The following is a 19,689-nucleotide window of genomic DNA, read 5'->3' on the forward strand; positions in this document are numbered from 1 at the left end:
TCTGTGGTCCCACATCAGTGTTAGGGCCCATGTGCCACACAGTTGGCATGGGGTATTGATCTCACTGTCAGAGGACAGGGATACAGCATCCTTCCCCTCTTTAATCTGTTTGTGCAACAAGAAGTGTCCCTTTCTTCATGGTAGGGTGAAGGTGTGTGTGGCCAGTTAAGTGTTTGCTGTCCACTTCACTGCCTGGTATTGCTGTGTCCACCACTTGCAGTGGGGAAGGTGGCATACTGCTGCTGGAACCAGCTGGAGCCTGTTCTGGTCTCCAGATCTGCGCTGGAAGCCAGTGGTGCTGGAGATGGAAGGGTTCTGTTCCATGGGGGCCCCTCTGACTTTGCTGAACCTGGGGATGTGGGTCTGCCAATTTGTAGAGTCAGCTTGGGGTATGGCAGTGAAGTGGGAGACCACAATTCAAAGTGTCCTGCAGCCACCGGGCAGCTGGGTGTTATGTCCAGCTCGATGTCTGCAGCCAGGCACATGTAACAGCCCCCTGGCACCTCTTAATGGCTGCCGGAAGTGTTGATACCGGACATTGCAGGGTACTAATCTCACTTTCAGGTGACAGTGATACAGCAATAAACACAAAAGAACCTCTAATTAACATAAATAATTAATTTTGCAGGTAGGGGTGGCAGACACTATATTCATTAATATTTGTTTTCTTGTGCGATTATCCGATTACTATACATATGGCTGGGACGCTAAAATGGTAGAAATATCAAATTATAATCATAGTTGGTAACAGTGTAGCTGGAGCAAACAAGACTCTCGTATCAGGATAACATCTCTAAATGTGAGGAAAATGTAATGTCTTTCTAGTTAGTGCTCTTATTAACTTTCTGTATCCTGCAGGACTAGCAAGAAGGAGAAATCCATAATAGCATGTAATTTCAGGACTCTGTTGATGAGTTTAAAAATGTTTTATATTTAGTTTCTGTTTATCAATACATAATGAGCCCAGTGACATTCACTTCTGGATAAAGGATATTTTTCAGAATTTTCCATGCTTTATGGCTTTCAGCCATACACAACCCCTTGGCCCCTGCATGTTCTTTGATTTCATCTATCCACCATTAGCTCTTGTCCCTTTCTTATATCTCAAAATCCAGCAAAGAACTTCCTTTGTCCATCTTCCATCAATTTCCCTTGCTACGTTTCCTGCCCATCTCAAATTTCTGTTCATTGCAGTTTTATTTACATCTTCCACTCTAGTTTCTTCCCTGTTTTATTTGTTTGGTTTCCTATCTTTCCCTATAATTCTCAATCTTTGATTGCTGTTAATTAGTTCCCTGATTTTTTGAACATAGTCGTCTGTGGCTGATGTCGATGGCCTCCTTCCCTGTTCAGCATCTCCCACGTCCATGTTGCTTTGGTCAAATTTATGAAACCCATTTCGCTGTGGCAGGATGTGACATTATGTATGGTCCACATATTGCTAGAATTTCATGGTGAAACTGTGTGCAGTTTAGACGTTTTTCCCACAAGAATGGTAGTGTCCTGAATACTTCAACTTTGGAGTATGTTTTCAGTTGCTGCACCATTTCATTTTCAAACTGTGATGCATGTGTTAACTGTAGAACAAGCAGAACTGGGTCTGCAGAGAACCCAGATGCTGAATACAGGCTATTATCTTTCTTCAGTGTCACATTCAAATTAAATGCTTCACAGTCTGCAGTTCTGTATTAGGAAATGTTATAATTAAGATAATGCATCTTACTACTACTATAACTTCTTCTTCTTCTTCTTCTTCTTCTATTTCTGCTTGCCCATGACTGATTTCATCCCCCTTCCATGTTGTATAAAGTTACTGTTCCATCTCTGATGACATAGATGTTGATTGGACTTTAAATTTGACCCATATTATCCATGAGCTAGTGTAGAAGAACAGACCATAAAATCAAAACATGATATAGACTAGGTAACAGCTCTATGTTATTTGTACCTGGAAGTTTTGCCCATATTGATGATAGCAGAACTTATTAAATTACAGTTTGATTTGATTTAAACTATTGTTTCTGGTCTCTTGACTGAAGCATTCTTAGTATGAGCCTCTGAAGCATTGTAGTGGGTGTAATTCCAGGTTCAATAATGTATGTGGATTCAGTCACAGGAACCATGGGAACTTTGCAGTTGTTGCTGATTTACAAGCTTTAAGATTTTATTTTTGCATGAATTATTTAATCTGACATCTGCTTGATGTTTATAAAATCTTTCAACAACTGAAACATATTGTTGTTTGATTAAAAGTAACTTACCTACTACTGTGCTAACGTATTTTGTTACTAGACTTCAAAAATTAAGTTTTATTTGTAAGTAAATTTAAAAATTAATTATACTGTGTATTCTTGTGTAAATTTTGTTCACTGGTGTAATTTGATGTCTTCTCTATTTAGATGCCAACAGCGTGGTTGAGCCTCTTCGATCAGGTGTTCATCCTGGCTCTTATTCCAATGATGAATAGCGTCATATACCCTGCTTTAGATCGTATGGGCCTCAGAGTAACTCTTCTGAAGCGAATTGGTTAGTAGCATTAGTGCACTTTTTATTTTTGCAATTTCTTTAGATGGTTTAACAGTTCAGATGTAGAACAAGTGCAATTCCGTAACTAAAGCATTTCACACAACAATGTTGGCTGTGCTTGCTGGAATGAGTGACGGGAAAGCAAGTAGGCTCATGAGTATTGGAGATCAGAAATAAGCTCCGTACCCACTTCAAACTTGCCAGCAGGTGCAATGATGGCATCTCTGAGCTTGCCATCTCGATTCGCGAGTCTCTGCCACTGCCCAGTTATACCCATAAACTTGCTGCTTCAGTCATGTCAAGTAATGGTGAACTGTACCAACATGGAAAGGAGAATGATAACATGAGTTCGCAAGTAGAACAAAGGACTCACTGCTTTGTCTTTATATTACCAACTGTTGGTCATGACAATTATTATATACCAAGACAATGACTTGTTAACAGTGAATATTGTGCATTGAAGAGTCAAAGAAACTGGCACACCTGCTCAATATCATGTAGGCCTCCCGAGAACATGCAGAACTACTGCAACACGACATGGCATGGACTCAACTAATGTCTGAAGTAGTCCTGGAGGGAACTGACACCATGAATTCTGCAGGGCTGTACGAGGCGGTGGAGATCTCTTCTGAACAGCACATTTCAAGGCATCCCAGATATGCCTAATAATGTTCACGTCTGTGAAGTTTGGTGGCCAACAGAAGTGTTTAGATTCAGAAGAGTGTTCCTGGAGCCACTCTGTAGCAATTCTGGATGTGTGGGGTGTCACATTATCCTGCTGGAATTGCCCAAGTCCGTCGGAATGCATAATGGACATGAATGGATGCAGGTGATCAGACAGGTGCTGATGTAGGTGTCACCTGTCAGAGTTGTATCTAGATGTATGAGGTGTCCCATATCACTCCAACTACACATGCCCCACACAATTCAGAGCCTACACCAGCTTGAACAGTCCCCTTCTGACATGCAGCACTTGATTTCTAAGGTATGCAACCCTCAACATTAGACACATACTCTGTCCATTTCTTATCACTAATAAGAGCTCAATGAGAAAGCAGCAGACAAGGTGTTTCATAGCAGCTTCAGCATAAAGTAATTGTGTCAAATGGTGAAGTGAATAGTTTCACAAAATTCACAATGTATTAACAAAAACCAACAGTTGTCACGCGTACAGTTTAGGTGATATTCACCACAAGAATAAAAATTTTATTGCTTGTTGTGTAACACCTGATCACTCAACATCCTTCTCAATCACTATTGTTTAGTAACTGTAGCTGAAATTCTTCTCACATCACATTTGTTGACTTTACCAACTTGCAACTAGATTATGACCTTCTAATCCAACCTAGACTTTGGGCTACACTACAGATCAGTTTGTCACCACAACCATTGTTCCAAATGATTAGTAACATATATACTGAGTCTGTACCCTGAGGTTCATCATGTGGATATTCCATGGTGTTTTGGAAGATATTTGCAATTTCATTTTAGCAATATGTAGATGGAGTCAACTGAAACATACCACTCATCACTTATTCATGTGACACCTAGCACATAGACAGTGGTGCAGGACAGTGCATGAGACGAGAAGGGGAAATTCAGGTAAAAAAGATGAAGTACTCGGATGTATACCAGTTATTATTGTTTTTTCATACCAACTTTTGCCTGTCTCCCATTATTCTAAGTGTTTAGCTACGCCTGTTAACACACATCATTAGAACAAATATTGCACTAAAACAATTTGGAACTATATTGTAGAATGGGAACGTAAAATTTCAGTTGTAAATTCATTTAGTTTGTGATGAGAAACAAACTGATGCATTTCATTACACATTACATTGGACCTTGCACACAATGACTTCCTTTACACATTCCAAAAACAAAGTTGCAAATATCTGTTGAAACACCAGAGATGCTTAGGAGCAGCACCTGGCAAATTTATAAGGTGTGGTTTTGGATATCAAGGGTACTCAAAATATATCACCTGCTTTTTCATCTCTTGTTGGTTACCTAAACGTGTCCTTATGTTTACTACACAAAACTGATGCTTTTCCACAGAGGAAGGGCACCCTAGATAACACTGTCCCAATTTCAGATTCTTGACTGGAATAAGATGACAAATTTTCAGGTATGCAACCATCTCATTACCAGGTGTACAAGTATGAAATGCAGATTTCAGACAACAGATGTCGTACCAATGTAGTTTGTGCTATAAAGATTTGACATTGCATCATTTTGTTGTGTCATCAGCAAGTGCATGAGTGATAAATTAGAGAAGTGTGTGTATAGTGTTGTGTTCAATATGTCAAAATTCATGCCGAACAAAGGGCGTTTGTGGAAGCATTAATTTTTTGTTTTCATTTGAATAAAACTGCTGCAGAATCATATCGATTACTTGAGGAAGCTTATGGCGGACATGTTTCATTGCAAGATATGTGTGAATGATGGTTTCGGCATTTCAGAAATGGTGAGTTTGATGTTGCAGACAAGGAATGTGGAAAATCGCCAAAAAAAGGAAGATATGGAACTGGAAGCATTGTTGAACTAAAATGATTTGTAAACACAAAACAACTTTCTGAGCATTGGGCATTACTCAACAAGTGGGAAAGATTCAGAAGACCCATAGGTGGGTATCACATGAATTGAATGACAGGCAAATAGAAAAGAGCAAAAACACATGTGACATTTTGCTCACTCGGTACAAATGTCGTTCTTAAATCATGTAGTTACAGGGGATGAAAAGTGGATTTATTTTGAGAATCCCAAGTGCAAAAAATCATTGGTAGACCCAGGTAAACCATCCATATTGACCGCAAGACCGAATCTCCCCAGGGGCCTCACCACACTTTGGCAAGTTCTTGCTTGGCAACCATGGGGCCCTAGCCTTTGCAGCATCTTTTCCCTTCCATGCTGCATGTCTCTCCTCTTGCTATTCTTTTTCCCCTCCCTTGGAGAACATGTCTGGGTATATTTGCGAATGTGTTGTGCATTTTCAGTAGCCTAACATCAGAACAGTCTCTCCACTGCTTTTTTGTTCTTTTTTCTGTCTTTGTTCCTCCCCTTTGGCATTCAAGTTTCCTCTTTAATTCCCTCCTCCCTGTGGGCTCCTGAAGGTGGGACCATGTATCTTACGTGTAACAGGTGACTGGGTAACACAACTTCCAGCCGTGGGTCGACAGATAGGGTTCGCACATATGCCCTAGTACAGGCCAGGTCCAGGAAGGAGTGATTTCATGGTCTATAACATTCCCAAATTGTCAGTTGGTCCCATTGTCAGGTGTTTATGAGGATGACCTGAAGGAGCATGCTATCGGAGGTGCTAGCTGTCATGGAGAATTTTCTCTCAATGAACCCAACATCATCATCTCTGTCTACATCTGCTAAACATAAATGGATGAGGCTAACAATTCAAAGATCCTGCCAGCTGCACCTCTGTTCTTTGTGGTATCATGTACTGAAGACAGGTGGTCGTTTTCTACAGATAATCCATTTATTATTCAGAAAGGTGTTTATGCAATTTCCAGTCCTGTGAAATCCTGCTCTCGTTTACGCAATGGCTTTTGGAGACTACTAGTGATTCCCAAGCACAACAACTGCTTACAACTTCGCTCCTCCATGGTGTCCTGTTTGTGTCGAGGCCCATCAAATGCTGAATTTATTTACTGTAGGCTGTTCGATGGTTTGAACGAGACAGAAATCCAAACCTACCTCTGATACGGGGATCATTGCAGTGCATCGGACGATGAAAAAGGCAGATACATCCCAGTGCCCACATGCACTCTTTTTTTTCCTGTTTTTCTATCAAGCAGGATATGAAGTTGTTATAGTCCGACTGTACATTGCGAACTCAATGCGCTGCTACCATTGTCATCGTTACAACCACACTCGAATGTGCTGTCGACACCCAGCAAATGTGTAACCTGTGACAGGGATGCTCACGAGTGTGTTCGTGCACTGTATGAATTGCGATGGCGATTATGCAGCCTCCTCCTGAGACTGTCCCATGTGTCTCGATGAGATCAGGGTGAAGGAAAAAGTGCCTTACCCTGTCACTCACTAGATGTTGGCTTGCTGGAAACCTGCATTTTACCATCTGGCAGTTACAGTACTGCTCTTTCTACATCTCTCTCCATGAAGGACATGGCCAAGGAGACATGTGATCTCAAATTTAGCACCGCAGTTGTAAAATCTGCCAGTGTTATGGTAGCATCCCCGTCTCCTCCTACTCCAGCGGTGTTACAGGCCACCAAATTTTCACATCATGTAACGAAATCACCTGCTACACAACCGGCAGGCTGGAAAGATCAGAAGGAGTACTCCTGCAAAAGCTTGCTCCATCCCTCTAGCCACGACATGGTGATGTCACCTGCTACACAACCGACATGCCCCCCCCCCCCCCCCCCCCTCTTTCCGAGGATGGCATTCCATCTTATGGTTTAGTTGCGTTGCTCATCTAGGATGTGATTCACAGTCAAACCATCTCCCTGAGCACCCAGCTCCAAGCAGCTGCAATCTGAATTTTCCTCCCTCACTTCACCTCTTCCCTTTGTACTGTTTACGTCCGTCTGTCATTCAGTGTCACCAGGACAGACTTCCTCTCCTCCTGCGGGTTCCGGGGTTAGAATAGGCCCGAAGTATTCCTGCCTTTCGTAAGAGGTGACTAAACAGAGTCTCAAATGTTTTGGCCTGTCTGTAATGGTCTCCTATAGGATTTAACCTCAAAATTATTGCGAAGAGGCGGCCACCTTTATCATCGTGGATCTGCAATTCCACTCATTCTCCAGCCATTGGGAAAGGACAGCTTCCCAGTCGTGTTTGCACCTGATATCCAGCGTGGTGGCCAGTCTGTTGTGATGGGGTCACCATGTACCCTCTTGGTTGTAGCCTCCTGACTGTACAGCAATTGCTCTGCGCCATTAACTCCCCATGTATGCCAAGGAGTAGATGCCCATCTACCCGGGGTACCAGGACCCCGACAATGGTCATCTTGGCAGGTGGCCTTTGCTGAGGCTGGATGACACCCATGGGGAGGGCACCTGGTTGAAGTGAATGGCATCAGGGCAGATGACCCACCATGAAGCAGACTATGTCATCTCTTGCAGGTGGTCAAACACCAGCAATCTCTAAGCTTTCAAGGTCTCAGTTCCATGCAAGGCAGTATGACCTCAAATCATTTCCCTCCCTGGCGACACCATGGGAGGAATGGCAGGCTAAAGATAGAAGAGAACCTTATTTGCCCAGTACCTAGAATGTACAAGAGCTGGTGGGGAATCTTTCCTGTTGATGAAGCCTCAGTTTTTTGTGGAGTATTTAGAGGACAAGTTTGGGGACATATAGGGATTGTCCAAAATGTGATCTGGGTCAGTCCTGATAAAAACAGAGTCCTCTGCCTAGGCATGGGCATTACTTGCCTGTGACAAGCCGGGGGGAGGGGGAGGGGCTGTTTCTGTTTCCATCATACCCCATAAGAGCTTAAATTTGGTCCAGGGTATTACATTCCACAGGGACCTTCTTTTGCAGTCTGATAATGAGTTGTGTGTCTGCTTAGAGCAATGAGGTTTCCATTTCGTCAAGCACTTCCATAGGGGTCTGAAGGATAATCAGGTTGCCACCAGTGCCTTCATCTAGACCTTTGAGGGTGACACATTACGCCATAAGGCCAATGTGATGGTATACCACTGTGATCTAAAGCCATATATCTCTCACCCGATGTGCTTTAAGTGCTGGAAGTTTGGGCATATGTCTTCTCGCTGTACTTCCAGCATCACATGTCAAGATTGTGGATGTCCATCACATCCCAATGCTCCATGTGCCCCACCTCACGTCTGTGTCAACTGCAGCGAGCACAATTCCCCTTGCTCGCTGGACTGCAGGATTCTCAGAAAAATCATGGAATACAAGACCCTGGACCAACTGACTTACACAAAGTCTAAGAGGAAATTTGAAAGGCTAAACCCTGTGAGCATGACATCATCTTACGCTGCAGCTACAACAACAGTTCCAGGCTCATCGGTTCCGCCATTTATAGTTGGTCCACAGGGTCTCAAGACTACATCTGCCCCCTGGTCGGTGAGGGGGCACTCCTATGCCTGTTGCTCTCGCAACACCTACTTCGTGAGCAATGCCCTGCCCCACCACCACCCCATAATCATTGGGGACATAAGTCCCCACTTCTCAGCAGGAGAAACATCAGTCTTCTTCGGCTCCTCTCATTAGGAAGGGGTCCCTTGGATCACTCCCTTCCCAGGTTCCTATCAGTGGGAAAGAGGACACCAGCCAGTGGCTGAAGAATTCACAGGCAGCTAGTCATAGTGCTTCAAGATCCTCCTCAGTCGCTGAGACTGAATCAGTGAAGTCCTACCAGCCAGAGAAGTCCCAGGAGCAGTGAGGGACATCCAAAAATAAAAAGGTCCCCAAGATATAAGAAATTGCAGTGGCCCCCACACCACTGTTACTGATAAGCTCTGCATCTGAGGACGAGGTGGAATTCTGGTGTCTCCTGACGACTGAGATCTCGCCAGACCCTCAGACCCTATGAATATCACACAGGTACTCAGTGGCAGCAGGGGACTTTGAGGTGTAAACTGGCTCCTTGATCCCTCCATGCCTTTCCAGCCTCCAGCCAATGTCATCCTCCAGTGGATCTGCGACACTTGTTTTCACCACCTGGCTGAAATATGACAACTGTTAAGCTTTACACTTGCTTTCTTCTTTATGCTCCAGGAAACCTGATTCCTGACAGTGCGGATCCCTGCCGTTTGCAGCTATAGGGGATATTACAAAAACTATAGCAAATATAATAGTGTGTCAGGTGGAGTATGCACCTATGCCCTGAATTCGGTGTGTAGTGAACCTGTGCTCCTTCAAACTCCACTTGAGGCTGTGGCTGTCAGAATAAGGACAGTGCAGGAAATAACTGTCTGCAATGTATGTTTTCACTCGGTTGACCTGCAGACAGGGTTGCTCTTATACTTTCCATATTCATTCAGTTCCATCGTATGGTATTATCTTCTGGGACATTGCAGCATAGGTGATAAAAGTGTTCATTCTACAGAAATGTACATTAAGACTACTGTATAAAGTAGATAACCTACATGCCAATACGAATACTCCATATCTCATTAGCCTCTCCTTCTACAATTTATCAGAATTCTGCATATGTCTAATACAGGAAGTGGAAAAAAATATGGAAGCACCAAAAACACAACACATCATTATGCTTGTTGGCATTCATAATAGCTTCCACTCTCCTCAGAAGCCGAGTGGTCTAAGACGCTGCAGTCATGGCCTGTGCGGTTGGTCCCGGCGGAGGTTCGAGTCCTCCCTCGGGCATGGGTGTGTGTGTTTGCCCTTAGGATAATTTAGGTTAAGTAGTGTGTAAGCCTAGGGACTGATGACCTTAGCAGTTGAGTCCCATAAGATTTCACACACATTTGAACATTTTTTTCTCCTCAGAAAGGATAAATACAGGTCCTGTATGATTTTCAAAGGACTCTTATACCTTTATTCCATCAAAAGTGGCAAGTTCAGGTAATGATTATGGAGGTGGGTAGCGATCATGCACCCTTCTCTCCAAAGTAGACCACAGAGGGTAAAATGTATTGAGATATGGTGAATGTGGTGGCTAGGGGAGATGCGAAAATTCATCCTCGTGCTCACAAAACCTTATCTTGGACAATGCAGACAGTGTGAACAGGAGCCTGTTGTCTTAGAACTTGATATCACCATTGGGGAACAAACATTGTAGCGTGGGATGGACCTGATCAACCAAAATGGTCGCAAAACCCTTGGCAGGAATACCACAGTATGGCTCCTCAAATCATCAACGGACCTGTCGCCCCCCTCTCCACCTCCCACACCCTGTATCCCCACCTCCCCTCTGATCGTGATTCACTCTTGGGATGTAAACTTGGTCAGCAGTTGGAAACAACATGCAACAAGACTCATCTGACAAAATGACTGCCTTCCCTTGTGCCATAGTTCAGGTTTTATGTCTTTCGCACCACCTATGACTGCTGCATTCAGTTCTGCAGTGACTTTTGAAGCTGTCAGCCTTTTATTTTTCATCACAATCCTCTTCAGCAACTGTCTGTCATGATCACTTAACACACACTTTCATCCGTTTTGTGACTGAGTGGATGTTGATTTTCCACTTTCCCTTTATGTCGTATAAATCTTCAATACAGTGTTTTGTGAAGCACCAAATACTTCAGCTACCTTGTTACAGAAGCACCCATCATACGAGCACCATCAATTTACCTATGTTCGAATTCACTTAGCTCCGACATAATGCAGTCACAACTACACAGGACACTGTTCTGACCATGACTGACATTTGCAACATACTGAGGTTGTTGCTCAGGTGCCCATGGTCAAATACAACAGCACAACTTTCAGGCTTGGCTGGCATCTGCATTTATGTTCAAGCATCCATTTCTGATGTTGTTTCCATATTTTTGTCCAACCCCTGTATTTCTATCAGATTGATCCTTACTTGGACACTATATAGACAGCTGAGAGGGGTATGTGAAAATTTACGTAAATGCTTTGTCTGAAGATTTGTATAATAGCAGCAGCTTAATAATTTAGGCAGAGTTGGATCCATTGGCTTTATTTAGAGTAGCTGTTTTTTTTTCCTAACATATTTATGTGATTCAATTTAATGCTTCTATTGGGTACAACATTCACAGCAGACCACTCGGAGTTTTACTGATCACTCACTGGCTGTCGGAGAATGTGTGATGTGGGTATACAGTACAAGCCTAAATTAGACCACCATCATTTGTCACTCCATACTTTGAGGTGCAAATCATTACAATGAATTGGAATTTTTTAGTATTTTTAAATGTTTCAATATCAACTAATTGCAGTGTTATCAGCAGGTTGTTAACTATGTACCTGATGACAAACTTTAGAAAAATACAACTGGAATAAGAAGTTTGATAATTTATATAAGCATATGTGTATTATGCAAGTAACATAGAAAATAGTTCTTATGCAAGAAATGAAGGTGTAGCATGTGGAGGTATTCCACCTTGCCTTAACTACATATTTAATTTTCAGGTTGGTAATGTCATGACAAACCTTCTCTAAGATTTACAAATCATTCTTGATGGACACTACAGTCACCCAGTAAAAATACTTTTAATAATTACAAAACTCACTGCCTGCAAATGTCTCACAAAAGACACAAATAAATCCTTATTGAAGGCAAATAAATGTTTTGACCAGTTCACTAGATGTGAACATCACATTTTAATATAAACATGACTCATGTAGATGTGATCAGGTCTGTCACAAATTACAGTAACCTGTATCAAGCACTATCATGAATATTAGTATGTGTATACAGGTAGTATCAGCTAATTTAATTATAATAATAAGCCTGAAAATCCCAGCCCCACCAACTCACCTCCTGCCAACCCCAGTTGCACGTCAAGCTCTTACTTAAAAGTCAAAATATATAATTACTTAATAGTGTTGGTTCACCTTTGGATCACAATACAGCAGTGATTCTGTGCGGCGCAGATTCGACAAGTCCTTCATAGGTTTCTAGAAGTATGTGGCACGAGATATCAACACACAGGTCACACAATTCCTGTAAATTACAGACCAGTGATTTGTGCATGTAGAGCTGGCACCCAACAGTGCCACAGATGTGTTCCATCAGGTTAAGATCAGGAGAGCTCTGTTTGCGAAGACATCAATTTGAATTCATTATCATGCTTCTCAGACCAATGTAGCACAATTCTGGCCTTGTAACAGTAACAGTAACAGTTATCCTGCCATCACTATCAGCAAGTACATCAACTGTGAAGGGATACAGTTGGCCTGTAGTAATCTTCATTAGCCCATATCTTTTGTGGTCTTTTTGGTTAGTATCACAGGTCCCATATAAGCTCAGGTGAATGTTGGCCATACCATAATATTGTCCTCCACTGGCCCACATCCGTCATGCTGTGCAGATTTCGAGCAGCTATTTGCCTGGTTCACAGCATATCCGGACAAGTCCATTGGCCTGGTGTAAGAAGAAATGGGAATAATCTAATTGGCAACACATTTCCATGGACCCATGGTCCAATCTCAGTGATCCCAGTCCCACTGCAAATGTAACTGACGATGTCGTTTGGTTAACGTGGAAACACACAGGAATTGTCTGCTGCAGAGCTCCACGTTCAACAGTGTGTGCTGAGCTATGTGCTCCAAAACACTTGTGCCTACACCATCATGGTACTCTTGGAAAACAAATGCAAGAAACAAACCCCAGACACACAATATCTGGACATATTCCTCAGCCAATGAGACTGAAATAAAGAAAGAGCTTCTTAAAATTGACCAAAGCAGTTTCTTTATCACCTAATAAAAATTAAGTATAACTCTCGCAGAACTTGTCCGCAATAGGGCCATGGAACATCCTGAAGGAGGAATTTTCTGGGGGTTTTGAACCCCCTTGTTTGACTGAAAGTCTTGAATCATCTAAGAACTGGCTCATTCCAGTGAAAAGAAAATTCGGAGAAATGGCACTACATAAGTACTGATGAAGCTGTGGACATGGTGAATTTCAGGATCCACTCCACTTGCTAATCTACATAAAGTTGGATGAACTGTGTACCTTAGACAATTTGCTTGCAGAAAATAACAAAGGTATTCAGGCTGCTATTTCCTGGACTTGTTTTGGAATTTGAACATATTAAACCCTTCATGGACACCATTTTCATTACCACACAATATATTACAACATTATTTAATATGTTTTAATGTCTCGATTCAGTTTTGTTAACTAAGATCGTTTTAGTTCTGTAAATTATAAGTTTGCTTTATAATGTCATTGTTCCTATTGTATGATGTTTTGGACAAGTTATGAGATTGGGCTTTACAGAGGGGACAAGCCTTTGACCTACACAATCTGTGATGAGGTGTGGATAGCCAACACCTTGTTACCTATCCGCAGTTTCACTGTCGGTCAGTAACTTTCCACGGATGCTCACGACAGTAGCATTCAGCCGGTAAGGTTCGCCCTTTCTGAGATGCTCAGTCCCTGTTGCCAGGTCATAACAGTCTTCCCTTTGTCGAAGACACTTGTGTCGGTGAGCTCCTCTGTTTTTGGCCTGTATTGTTGCTTGAATGATTCCCCATTTGTTGCTCCTCCACCTGCGTGCCTTGCATACTGTGTCATGCCCATAGCGCCAACAGGTGGCACTCATCATAATGTTTAGGCCTAGGCTCATTGGTGTATATTGTACTGTGCTGGCATGTAGACTAGAGTTCTAATTACATTTAAATGTTACAAAAGAGTGCGCCACTGCACGAGCACAAGCCACCACACTGTGTTTAACTAGCTTCCTGTTGCGCTACTACTCAGGTACATCTGCCATCCAGCACACCAGAAATTTATACACTGATTATAATAGGAGATTTCATAAATTGCCATACCTGACTTTCCACATTACATTCCAGGATTGCTGAAAGTCCTTACAGTTTCTTAACGAAAGTTGAATACACAATCCTACTCTTTTAATGACTATATATGTTATTTCTTGTAAGGAAGGGAAACTAAGGCCCTCAAAAATAAATGATGTTGTTGTAGTCTTCAGTCCTGAGACTGGTTTGATGCAGCTCTCCATGCTTCTCTATCCTGTGCAAGGTTCTTCATCTCCTAGTACCTACTGCAGCCTACATCCTTCTGAATCTGCTTAGTGTATTCATTTCTTGGTCTCCCTCTACGATTTTTACCCTCCACGCTGCCCTCCACCACCAAATTGGTGATCTCTTGATGCCTCAGAATATGTCCTACCAACCGATCCCTTCTTCTAGTCAAGTTGTGCCACAAATTTCTCTTCTTCCCAGTTCTGTTCAATACCTACCCATCTAATCTTCAGCATTCTTCTGTAGCACCACATTTCGAAAGCTTCTATTCTCTTCTTGTCCAAACTATTTATCTTACATTTTCACTTCCATACATGGCTACACTCCATACAAATACTTTCAGAAATAAATAAATAAATAAAAAATAAGAAAACATACTGTACTTTACAATATGCAATGCAGACTTAAGACTTATGTCAGAAACTTAGTTACCACATCTTACCCGAAACTAATGAGACTAATGAACAGTTAGCAAATAGGCTCAACTCAGACTAATATTAAGAGGCAACACCTTCATAGGCAAAAATTTACTTCTGAGAAAAAACTTTGAAAAAACTCTTCCTAACAAAATATGTGAAAATTGCTTTTTGTCAGTGGCGATAAACTCAGTTGTGGCTCATAAATTATATCATCAAGCATTTATCTGAGGTAATCCTCATCTGCTACATAATATTGGCAATTTAATGTGATGCGGATTATTTTTCCCTTAACTGTGGTATGAGAAAAATTAATTTCTCTTCCTTTACAATATGATGTAATTAAAATTTATTTGTTTATTATGAAACTGTCTCTCCTTAATTCAAAATATTTGTGAATTTCTTAGCTGGTCATAATGTAACGCTGTGATAATGCAACCTCTGATTATCCGCGAATATACTCAGTAACTATGGAAAGGAATTGCATAAACAAAAGTTACCTTTCTATACTAAACTCAATTCCCAATTGAGGGTGATTTCAATTCCTTTCTGTTAACTAGTTTTTTTTTATTCAGTTAGTAATTGTGTAATTATCTTTTCTTCCTTGCTGTAACTATGTTGATAGCCAATTATATGAACACTGTACTTTTGATCAGCCTAACATATGAATATTCTTTACTTTTCATTATCTAATTCCTATTAGTTACTTTCCTTGTAGGTTTTCTCCACCTTTGGTCAAATTAACTCATCGATAATGGTGACTTTTGCTTTCCTAGGCGAATGTGAAATTTGTAAGCATATTTTTCTCTCAGTAGAATTACATTGCCTAGGATGTAGTATCAAAATATTTCAGCCATAGAAGTATTACTTTCTCCTGCAATGAACAGTCAACACAAGTTCTTTATTTTAGTGTACTCTTCAGCAATGCATTTAGCTTTCTTTGTTAAGAATGTTGGGTATTCCAGTACAGATGAATGTAGCTTGTGTGTAAGTGACAGCAACGAAACTATTAATTCCTCTCATGAACAGCAATGAAACACAAAAAACAAAGGAAAAAGTCCTTCGTGCCACAGTCCCTTTGGTTCCTGAAAATTAGACAATTCAGCAAACCTCTGCCTCTTCATGTGTTGGCAAATCCCGACTCACTATAGTTCCTTAAATGAAATTTGCCCACTTGTCTTAAATAGTCAACATATTCACAGTTTTGCTATGTGCTGTTTGTTTGATGGTTCTTCCATACTGGGTTTCACTTTAAACAGTGGTCAAGGGGATGATCAACTTAGATGCTTGTGGACAAAGTCAATATGACAAGCCAAGTAATATTTTGAACAGAGCTGCACTACAGCAATGGCTACAGAACAGTAGATGTACTGGACAGCCAACCAGTTGCAATAAATGGCGGTTTTCAGTTAACCTTTATCATGGTTTCAACAGATTTAAACCCATCTTCCATATAAGAACAAGAAACCTGCATACAATGCTATAACATAACTTACAACGAAAACATCGTGGACCAAGGCATGGTAGATCTTCAGAAAGAAAACCTCAAGAATGTTCGATGTTGTGGAATGACCTTTCCTTCCACAGTAACAAATTTGTATGCAGTCCCGTCTTGGGAAACATTTTGTATAGAATTAAATGTCTTCTAGTTAATAAATATAATTGTAATGTAATTTTCTCTTCATACAATAGTTTGCAGAGACAACTTTTGCATACAGTGGAAAGTACTGGCGACTCATTTTCCATTTCAGGTGTCTATAAATTAATGTGCAACAATTGCCTATGCTATTACATTTGTCAAACAGGCAGAGCTGTGAGGACAAGATACAAAGAGCATCTGTTAGGAAAGAAAGGAGCTAACATGCACAACTCCGTTTGCTGAACATCTACTGATTGCCAACCATACTGTGAAAAATTTGGAAGACATGGTTATTCTTTACAGCAAAATCAAAGGGTGTAGGATGGACCTTTGAGAAGAATTAGAGATCTATAAACATTTTGAATGCAAAGATGAGAATTTACTAAAAACCTGCTGCAGCTCACTGTAGCCAATTTTTCAGTGGTTTCAAAACCATACTGTTCGCAAAAAAATCTTCATACAACTGCCGGTAGCCTTTGTGAGTGCTTCAGTTCCTCAAATTTCTATTATATAATTTTTGTGCATACAGTTTCGTTTGTCAGTTTATGTTGTACTAACATATTGATGCCACCCACTTTTGTTATGTTTACCACTATCCAGAGACTATGAATTTTTGCTCTTTACTGTCTTTAATTTTAATAGCATGCTTATGCACTGGCACTATTACTTTTGATATGATGATATACTGGAATTTATATTTATGTCGTTGCTGTCATTATGCTTGTAATGACGTACTTATGCACAGACATCACTATTTTTGTATGATAATTACAGATAGTCCTATAAGGGTCTTAACATATGCTAGCATATTTTATATATTTGTCTTTTTAAACATCTTATTCTATACTCATTGATTTGCATGCTGTATTTCTGTTAGTAATTTCTATGTGCTTATGCTTATTGGTTGTTTATGCCACAAAGTATACATGTTTATCAGTGCGTGCGCCACAAGATTTGTTTTCCTGGTGTCACTCTCCACTCCCCCTGAGTCAGCATGTAGCTCTTAAAATGCTCTAGTATTTTATTAGGTTGGTTTTACTGATGTGACAGGCTCTAGATTTTAGGGGCCTTAATTTTTACATATGGATGTACAGACCATTTCTGACACAATTCATGTTGAAATAACTTTACTGACTGATTCCTAATGTGAAGTTTATGAGTACTACTTGTCCTATGTCGGTATATATCATGTTGTTTGTGACATGCCTGCACTTGCTGTAGATAGTAGTTTCTGTTATACACGTAATATTGGTCCATGGTGTTTTGATTGCAAGTTGTGTTATTGCAGTGTATGCAGGTTTCTTGTCCTGAGAAAGACAAATTTAAATCTGTTGAACCCGTGCTAAAGGTTAATTGAAAACCACCATTTATTGCTACTGGTTAGCTGTCTGTTACACATGCTAAGCCAAGTAATTCCAGTCGTAATCTGCTAGTGCCCAGACATCCAATAATACGCACACGAGTCAATTCCTCACTCAAGGCACCACAAAAGCACCCAACGCTCCACAAAATAAGAGCATCAATCTAATTACCTCTGTGAGCGCTTTCAGATAGCTATCAGAGCAACTTGGATGAAATTAGGATAATTTGTGGTACAATCAATTACATCAATGACTACCACAGAATGAAGACTTGGCTACTACAGTTCCTTCCACGTAAACCATTCATTATTATTTCTGCACAGAAAATACTATTAATCAATAAAAATCTTCCTTGGCAGAACTAAACAATTCATAGGAGCAAACATTATCAGCTGAATCTACTCAAAGTTGGTCATATATCTGTCTTAGGAGAAAAAAATCTTGCAGCCACACCAGTTCATGGTAGTATTCAAAAAATTATACTTACCGAACCTGTAAGTCTGCTTATCAGAAAGTCTGACCCCACCATGGGCAATGACCTGTTGTCTTTTGCTGAACTGACTCCTATGAAGCTTGTATGTGGACTGCTTATTCTTCTCAAGTAAAAGTCATTTGGAACCATCATTGTGAACAACCTTGACTTTTGAGAAAGATTTCATTGTCATTCTCAGCCTTCGGGGAGCTTGTGTGGTGGCCAGCTACTCTGCAGTGTTGTTACATCTCTGCTTTCTGTGAAGACCAGAGGCTGCCTCACTGCTACTTCATGCATTAATCTCCTTTTGGGCTCCAACAAACCAAGTCTTTAAAACATTGTTACAACAAACATACACAATATATAATACACACATTTTTACATCTTGTTGCCAGATCTGTATGAAATCGGATACTGAACAAGAGTAGAGGCAAACTTACACTGTGCCCATGACACAGCTCAATATGCCCATGAAAGAAAAAAAATTCAGCTTTCGTATAACCGTAGTTCAAAAACTGTGGTCTACTTGTTCATGACAGATTATTCACAACATAGTTTACTGGGTCTTGTACAAACAATTTTTACACACAATTTGCTGTGGAGTATTGTGTTTTGATACACATTGGTATTCAAAGAGCAGCATCATGATTTGAACAGAGTCAAGGTGTTTCTTTTCAGCACAGAATTAAAATGAACTAAAAATGGCGAATGTCAGAAATGAATCATGATTAGGTTGGCTATAAGGAAGACACATCTCATTGTTATTGAGGTACAAGTTCGGTGAAACTGCTTTGGACCTATCATGGCTTGCAGTGGTTACAGGAAAGGAATTAAGAAATATTGATTCATCTACATCTATACTCTGCAAGCCACTGTGAAATGCATGGCAATGGGTATGTCCCACTGTACCATTTACTAGGATTTCTTCCCGCCACATTCATGGAGGGATTGCTGGAAGAATGATTGTTTGATTGGTGTAATTATTGTAATCTTGTCCTCTTGTGAGTGATATGTAGGGAGTTGTGGTATATTCCTAGAGTCATCATTGAAAGGTGGTTCTTGAAACCTTGTCAGCAAACTCTCTCAGGATAGTTTACATCTATTTTCAAGAGCCTCAGTTCAGTTTCTTCAGCATCTCTGTGGCACTCTGCCATGGGTCAAACAAACCCGTGGCCATTCGTGCTGCTCTCCTCTGTATATCTTCAATATTCTTTGTTAGTCCTATTTGGTATGGGTTCCCACAGTTGAGCAATATTCGAGAATGGGTCACATGAGTTATTTGTAAGCAGTTTCCTAAACTGAAGTCTACCATCTGCTTTACCCACAGCAGAGTCTACATGATCACTCCATTTCATATCCCTACAGAGCCTTACACCCAGATATTTGTATGAGTTTGCTGATTCTGAATGTGACTCATTGGTACTATAGTCGTAGTTGAACCATTTTTCTTTGTGTGAAGTGCACAGTTGTACATTCCTGAACATTTAAAGCAAGTTGCCAATCTTTGCACTCCTTTGAAATATTATCAAGATCTGACTGAATATTTATGCAACTTCTTTTGGCCAATACTCACTGAATTTTGGTTTCCTTGCAAGACCCGTATTAATTATTACTACCAAAAAATGAGTA

The 19,689-nt window shown here is 40.7% G+C and overlaps 1 protein-coding gene across 1 annotated transcript in view; it reads left to right on the forward strand.

The window, feature by feature from the left end:
• LOC126418807 (solute carrier family 15 member 4-like) overlaps positions 1 to 19,689 on the forward strand; it is a 65,370-nt gene that overhangs the window by 23,501 nt on the left and 22,180 nt on the right. The window contains exon 5 of the mRNA XM_050085744.1: positions 2,400 to 2,526. Within this exon, the coding sequence (XP_049941701.1) occupies positions 2,400 to 2,526 (127 nt within the window). The remainder of the gene's footprint in view (positions 1 to 2,399; positions 2,527 to 19,689) is intronic.

Source organism: Schistocerca serialis, chromosome 9 (genome assembly GCF_023864345.2).
Source record: "Schistocerca serialis cubense isolate TAMUIC-IGC-003099 chromosome 9, iqSchSeri2.2, whole genome shotgun sequence".
In the NCBI taxonomy this organism is placed as follows: Eukaryota; Metazoa; Arthropoda; class Insecta; order Orthoptera; family Acrididae; genus Schistocerca; species Schistocerca serialis.